General features: G+C 48.3%; 4 protein-coding genes across 4 annotated transcripts; all 4 read left to right on the plus strand.

The window, feature by feature from the left end:
• Window positions 1-76: 76 nt before the first annotated feature.
• On the plus strand, window positions 77-448 carry DFJ58DRAFT_850682 (uncharacterized protein; the record flags this gene model as incomplete). The annotated part of the gene is made up of 1 exon (XM_041393787.1): window positions 77-448. A coding segment is annotated over one exon (372 nt), but the record flags the coding sequence as incomplete, so codon positions are not given.
• Window positions 449-587: 139 nt separating this feature from the next.
• Window positions 588-1,863, plus strand: DFJ58DRAFT_740105 (uncharacterized protein; the record flags this gene model as incomplete). Its single annotated transcript, XM_041387074.1, has 4 exons — window positions 588-719; window positions 770-1,100; window positions 1,153-1,437; window positions 1,490-1,863. 4 exons carry the CDS (start codon window positions 588-590, stop codon window positions 1,861-1,863), a joined length of 1,122 nt encoding a protein of 373 aa, XP_041234562.1.
• Window positions 1,864-2,177: 314 nt separating this feature from the next.
• On the plus strand, window positions 2,178-3,292 carry DFJ58DRAFT_740106 (uncharacterized protein; the record flags this gene model as incomplete). Its single annotated transcript, XM_041387075.1, has 5 exons — window positions 2,178-2,492; window positions 2,549-2,587; window positions 2,639-2,812; window positions 2,865-2,973; window positions 3,045-3,292. The coding sequence occupies 5 exons, from the start codon at window positions 2,178-2,180 to the stop codon at window positions 3,290-3,292; spliced, it is 885 nt and encodes a 294-aa protein (XP_041234563.1).
• Window positions 3,293-3,866: 574 nt separating this feature from the next.
• DFJ58DRAFT_835030 (uncharacterized protein) lies at window positions 3,867-5,856 on the plus strand. The gene is made up of 10 exons (XM_041392242.1): window positions 3,867-3,918; window positions 3,967-4,051; window positions 4,116-4,315; window positions 4,388-4,523; window positions 4,580-4,583; window positions 4,654-4,774; window positions 4,824-4,889; window positions 4,945-5,151; window positions 5,206-5,411; window positions 5,460-5,856. The coding sequence occupies exons 3-10, from the start codon at window positions 4,246-4,248 to the stop codon at window positions 5,559-5,561; spliced, it is 912 nt and encodes a 303-aa protein (XP_041234564.1). The 5' UTR covers window positions 3,867-3,918; window positions 3,967-4,051; window positions 4,116-4,245; the 3' UTR covers window positions 5,562-5,856.
• The last annotated feature ends 1,217 nt before the right edge of the window (window positions 5,857-7,073 follow it).

Here is a 7,073-nt window from a genome sequence, read left to right on the forward strand (position 1 = left end):
GATACCGCACGAGTGGTCTGCCTCGAAGTTCAAGACGTGCTGCGATAGTAAAACATCATTTTTTTGGCACGATGAGCACTACGTCAAGGAGCTTACTGAACAAATCCATCCATACTTCAAAAGCCTCATTCCTGTTGTGTTGGATTGGTATGAGCTCATGAAAAACCCGAAAAACGTGCATTTCGACGACGTGCTTACGGTGTTGAATAAACATCTTGCGGACCTTCCGATGGATGAGCCCTCACCCGAACTCCTGGTTTCAAGGTGGTTGCTCAGGGCACTCAAGGAACAGGATGAGAAAGATGAGAAGGAGGGCCCAAGTGTTGAGGAAAAGATGTCGCAGTCGGTTGCTGGGACTCTGCCGGGCAACAAGAACAAGCGAGTCATAGATTATCGATGGACGATGGAAGCTATGCCCAAGCCGAAGAGGTCCAAGACTCGGAGATAGGAACTTGAAAACGCATCTGATTCATTATGTCATTTCAATTGGATTTGTTTGAGTCACTGATGATATATATAATCGCGCTAACCTCCGCACAACATGATACCATACGACTACATCATTACTCAACCACATCATTTGTATCATGCCTGCAGGCCAACACTCGACTAATATCTCTGAACACGTTGATTCTGACTTCACTAAAATTCCACGCTGTTACCCACGCCGAGCTCGAGTCATAGTAATTGCGATACATTCCTTATTAAAAGCCATCAAGGTAAGTTTTTTGTTTCCTTCGTGCCAGTTTCTCCCTGGTGTCAGCCTCAGATGCCATCTCAACGTCAGGACCCAGCTCGCACTAGCCCTAAGAAGAGGAAGACAAAGCGCAAAGCCGCGGATTCTGATGGGCAGATGTGTCAACCAAGAAATCGCGGGCTGAGGCTGAAGCACCCATCGCGTCGCAGCAGCCTACTCGACGTTCTGGACGTCCTGGTGCTGGAACAGGAGGTAGAGTTAGTCAACTCGAGATCATTGGAGCACTCTTGGGTTGCCCCAGCACGTACCAGCCAGCCCAAAGGCTCCACCTCCCTCGACCTAGTATCCCCTACCAATCCGCTTGCTCCCAGAAGAACCGCCTCGCAAGAGAGGCCGGATGAAGGTTTTTTCGTTTTTTACTTGTAGTAACAGACTGATCACTCTGAATACATCAGAAGCCCCCCTCCACCATATAGCGCCTCTGGCAAGCCGATGGATTCTGCGCCTTCGAGACCACAGGGGGAAAAAGCTACAGTGGCGAAAGAAAACCTGCTCCCGTTGCCTCAACTGTCAAGTCCATGGATTCTGCGCCTTCGAAACCACGGGAAAAAAAGCTACATTGACGAAAGAAAAACTACTCCCGTTGCCTCAACTGTCGAGCCCCCAAACCTCCAACCCAGTTTCGTACATCGTGAAGCGGGTTGCACGCTTTGGTTTTTCTCAGTTCATCGTTCCCCCTGGTACAGAGCCTGACCTGCAGGCACTCAACAACCCTTTTGTGGCTGCAGCCAGGAGAAAGCAGGCTTCTTTCAGCAGGTCTAGCTGCACGTCAGCCTGATGCTAACTCAGACTTATTCCAGAACCTGGATCCTACCCTTCGGCCAGTCAACAACGGACTGCAAGATTCAGGAGCTGAAAGCACGGAGACATCTAGTGAGGGTGGCGATGGAAATACTGACGACGACGACGACGACGACGACGACGACGACGACGACGACGACGACGACGACGACGACGATGACGACGACGACGACGACGACGACGACGACGACGACGACGACGACGACGACGACGACGACGACGACGACGACGACGACGACGACGACGACGACGACGAAGATCACACGGACAATGAAGTTGGCTGGGGAGCAGCGCAGGGCGCGTGACTGAACATCCTGGTAAGCAAATCAATGATCACCATCATGACATACTAAACGAGCGACAGGTTTCTCAAAAGAAGATTTACCGTCTCAACCCCATGTCGCTCGTGCTCTTCCAACCGACTTCGATTTTCAATATTCACGTGATGAAGGTGACATTAACGCAGAAAGATCTTTGGCAGATGATATCTCCAGTACTGATGATACCGCGACCAAGGTATAGTTTATTTAGTTTCCTGAAAGCCTACTAATTTTCTGTTTGTTTGGCAGCCGGCTGAACCTAAGCCAGATGATGTCCTTACAGCGCCACCACCAGAAAAATGGACGCCCCTCGACTTCCTGATCCACAAGTTCTTGACCTCCTACGTCACGCCGAGACAAAGTCTTCCAAGTCAAAGGACACAAACGTCAAGACTACATCAGCAAAAGTGAAGGAATCAGGTGATGGGCCTAGAGCCACTCAACTAGGCTTGTATGGTCCACGATGGAAAAACTTCCTTGAGGTTACGAAGAGCGAGTGCTGCGCCCAACACGCGATAGAGAACCCATTCCCCAAACTAGCGAAAGATTTGACAGGTTCCATCACTGAGATACTCATGGCTTCGCTCGTCGAATGGCTCGAGGGTGGTCAACAAGTTGAAGAGGGTAGGTCTTTTTTGCTGTCGAGATATTTTACTGACGTGTCTACCAGGTATTTTGGCCTGATCGCAAGCATGATATGGCAAAACTGGTGTGTGCATTCATTGGCACGCATCCGATATCTAACGTGCTGTTATGTTAGCTGTATGAGGATTTATCAATGTGGCGCTCGGACCTCAAGAAGACCGTTGCCAGTATTGTGCCCTCCATGTACGACCTCATACCTCCATCTCATGTCCCACCCCAACAACGTGCTGCCTGGGTTGAAGAAGCTGCCACGGAGTTGCTCAAAGACGCTATTTTCTTACGCAACGGTGTAGATGAAAATGGGAAAACCGAAAAACGCCTCTCATCCTGTGCTCCGCGAGGCTTCTATCTCTTTCTTCTATACAGGGTCTTACCGTGTTGCTCGCAGGAGACCTGAGGTCTTCCAGAAGTCTTTTACCGCTAGAGTGCTTGGCACTGGTTTGCACCACGGTATTTTTCGTCCTTCCATGTCCTACTAACAACACACTGACCACATGTTTGATAGGTTAATTGTGTCCTAGATGGCTTTGCTAAGAACGGCAGCGGAAAATCATTTCCGAAGTTCACCGCAAAGGAATACTCTTCTTTGTATACTGCTATGCTCACTAACCTGGAATTGATCATGCGTGACCCTTACCATGGACCGAAATTAGCGCGGCAACTTCATTCCTGGGCTGCAGCTGGATGGCAAGGAGTTTTTGCTTTCGAAGTATTGCATGCTGATGAAGTTCTCACAGGGCGGAGTCCTACAAAGTCGACGGCAATGTGAATGACGCTTCGAGGACATTCTCATTTGAAAATCATCCTTGATTGACGTCTTTCTATTCTTGACATTATTGCCCCGCATTGATTCTATCTCGAGCGTCGTTTAGTGTAGTATGCATCTGATTGAATGCTATTATTGATTTTGTCGATTTTTTGCTTGTGTGTACATGTGTGAACAGTCGAGCAGCTAGCAGCAGCGGCACAATTATATTTTATTGGTACAAGAGCCCTTCTCTGGGTGTCTGTGAGTTATCTGTACAGAGATCTACAGAGTGAAGTAGTACTGTAGTGAGCTGTATAGAAGGGACCAAGCTGTCGGCCTGTCACACTGTACAGTTCTGTACAGTTCTGTACAGAACCGAGTGATTTACTGATGCGTGTTGGTAGTTGGACCGACTCAGGCACCCTCCTCGTAGATACTAGTATATTATGCCGGCTATATATCGTTTGCGTCTGTTGATTGTACTACTTGCTAACACATTATTGCGCTGATAATCTAATAATGTTGATGAATCATCTTGCACTTCGTATAGGCACTCGCAGAATGAGTTTAGGGCAGAAGAGTCTCCTCTCATCCACAGGCGCTCAATCAGGTCAATCATGTCCAAGCAATTCATCCCGGTCAACCAAGTATGCCTGGCATAGATTAAATTTTGTGAAACTTGACTCTTGAGTCAGCGTACAAACATGACCAAAACCAGGTGTTTGCGAACTTGTAACTAGGACGGAAACTCTTGCAAGAGTCTTCTAAGATATCCACCAGGTGAGTAACCATCTCTCATTCCAAGTTTTTATTTTGCTTCTAACCTACATTTTGATTGTCACAGATTTCACAACGTTAACCGTTGCTTCTGAACGTTCAAGCACACCAATTGTCCCTCAATCCACATGCGTATTCTCACTAAGTGTCTCTATTTCACTAAATCATGACCCAAGACCTCGGCGGGGCAGCAGCAAATGAACATTAGCGATGTCCTAGAAGCATCAGCGATCCAGGGAGCGGAAAACTTTTCGAGTGATGCTGCTAGTGAGCCAGGTGTATAAAAGCTAGTATGTGCACTAATTCACCCACTCACTATCCTTTCGTCTTCCCCCATAGAACTCTACCGCTTTTCTACAACCAACACCATGCCCGCATATCCCGAAATTTTTCAGGTTGTTTGTGTGCTCCAACGTGCCAGCACAGAGCTCACCATTTTCTCCCATGAGCTGGGTGAAATAGTTACAATAGCATAGTATGTACAGCACCTCGCGCACTATGATTTGCCCCTTTGTCGCTGACCTGTATTAGCCCAGTCAACCGGGCTACTGGGGAGCGCATCATCTCTCATAACATCAAGGATTGGACGCGACGTCGCAATATAGCATGGGAGTGCTTTTTGTGGACTTTTGACGGAGCACTGCACTCCAGTCCGCTTCGACACCAACCATCATGGTCATGCAATGGCTTATTGCCATCAGTCTCCTAGTGAGTGCGGTTTCTCATGTATGTACCCTTTGCTCATGTATTTGGCATATCTTGATGCATTCCTCAGTGAATATTAGCAAGGCACGAGAGACTGCCCTATACGAATCGGTATATACCGATGTCCTTACTCGAGGTTCGTCATTGCCTGCAGTCCGCTCCAATATCTGCTGTGTGCTAATCATTCTTAGTGTATCTTAACCATCCACGGCTTGTGAATCTGCGTGATTTGGTACTGCGAGTGCATCGCGACCGACTTACAGCAATGCCCAGCGAACACGCCCAGCTTTTCCCCTACTTTGAGGGCTATTGCGGCACCCCCATCTCAGGATTAGCGCCGTCACAGCGAGGCGGCGCTGTCCGTAACATTGCATCTTATCATTGTCGTCCAATCTCAGGTAAGCCTTGGAAAACTTCAAACCTGGTTGATACAAGTACTGATTTTATTGTAGCTTTGAATATGCGTCAACAACGCATAACTCACTATATCCGCAGGCAGCCTGTCCCTCCTGTGGATGAACTTGCAAGTCTGTCATTGACGGAACAGAACGCACTGCGTTCGCTTGCCGACGGCAAAGGTATCACGGAGTACGAGCATATTGGACTATTAGAGTTGTGTGGAGGTTGTCAAAAAATGTTCACAGCCAGTGCATTGCGGGTACACATCCTTACCTACTCACAGAATTGAAGCTTATAATATATATAGTCTGGTTTACCTTACATGTCGAACACCGGTGACTGGAGTCCTGGTGTGTTATATAATTTGCTGCTTGCACGTACCTTGTTTTCGGAAGCTTTTGGGAGCTGATCTACTTCGGAACAGTAACAGGGCACTCATCACTCTGTCCAGGGTAGCTGAACGTCCTGTTCCTCGACCTGGGCGTCTAGGAAAATGAGGTAGGTTTGACACGGTGATGTAACATAAAATGCATAAAATACGCACATCTGTAGCTTAGAGCAAGAGACCCCACAGTTCCTCCCAAAGTCCACATTGACCGTGCTCAACGCCATCAACGTCAACCTCCAGTAAAATGTCGAAGCTCATTCCAATCACTAAACCCATGCAAGAGTTCAAAGGCCATGGAGAACGCGTAATGGCAGTCGCAGTTTTCCCTGATAAACGACGGATGGTTACGGGCTCAGACGACAGGACACTTCGTCTGTGGGACTTAAAGACAGGTGTTGTGCTGAAGAAGATGGAGGGGGCATAGGGTGTGGGCATTGGCGGTATCGCGCGATGGCCAATTGATAGCAAGCGGTGAGGATGAAGATGGAGAAGTCATTGTCTGGCACGGAGAAACTGGGGAATCGCTCACCCAACCCATCAAGGCTCACTCCCGTTATATATCCTCGTTGGGCTTTTCTCCTGATGGAACAGTGCTGGCCACTGGTTCAGCAGACAAAACGACGAAACTGTGGAATACCGAAACCTGGCAGCAACAAGGTGATCTAATAAAGTGTGGTAGTAATGTCCGCTGCGTACGGTATTCGCCCTCTGGAGAACTTCTTGCCATTGCAACATACAACAATATCCAAATTTATAATCCAGGCACCAGGAAACGCATCGCATCCTTCAAGGGTCACACAGAATCCAACCTGTCACTCACGTGGACGCCCAATAGCACTCGCCTTCTCACAGGCGGTGATAATGCTGATCCTACCATACGCGAATGGGATGCATTGACCTGGCAGGAAGTCGGTGATCCTTCAACCGGCCACACTAGCTATGTCCATACCATTGCCGTTAATCCTGCTGGCACACTCGTCGCATCCGCATCTTATGACCAACATGTCCGTCTTTGGCGACTTTCAGACCGACGAAGCATTGCTATCTTCAAGCACTCATCCTTGATGACATGTGTCACTTTCTCCATGGATGGCAAGCACATCCTCAGCGGAGGTAAAGATAAGATGATCTCAGAGTGGGCAGTACCCAACGACATCAATTCAAAGGCATGTTTCCGTCCTTGACTCATACACCACAAATCGAGCATGTTTCGTGCAGATCCTAGCCATCACAACAGCACGCATTGCATGCATAGATGGAGACTTATCTACTGCCGAAGAACTACTCACACAAGATATCAACAACAATACCAACAACCATACTTCCTACGCCCATCGCTCATTCGTTATGGCTCGAAAACACGACTGGGAACACGCCCTTCAGGATGCAATCAAGGTGAGATGGAATGCCCAATCATAGCTCCCTTTACAAAGGCTAACTCGATAGTGACATAGTCTATCAGCATTCAGCCCTCATTGATAGGCTATATCTCCAAGGGCATCGCCCTCTGCGGAAAAGGCCACATTCGGATGC

The sequence above is a fragment of the Suillus subalutaceus genome (assembly GCF_016647625.1).
Source record: "Suillus subalutaceus strain FC151 chromosome Unknown DFJ58scaffold_893, whole genome shotgun sequence".
Classification (NCBI taxonomy): Eukaryota; Fungi; Basidiomycota; class Agaricomycetes; order Boletales; family Suillaceae; genus Suillus; species Suillus subalutaceus.

Bases quoted from the DNA above. Each gene is read 5' to 3' on its own strand.
- DFJ58DRAFT_835030 (XM_041392242.1), top strand. From the start codon at position 4,246: ATGAACATTAGCGATGTCCTAGAAGCATCAGCGATCCAGGGAGCGGAA. The intron at 4,316-4,387 runs GTGAGCCAGGTG...CTTCCCCCATAG, and splicing joins CTTTTCGAGTGATGCTGCTA to AACTCTACCGCTTTTCTACA. The intron at 4,775-4,823 runs GTATGTACCCTT...TGCATTCCTCAG, and splicing joins TAGTGAGTGCGGTTTCTCAT to TGAATATTAGCAAGGCACGA.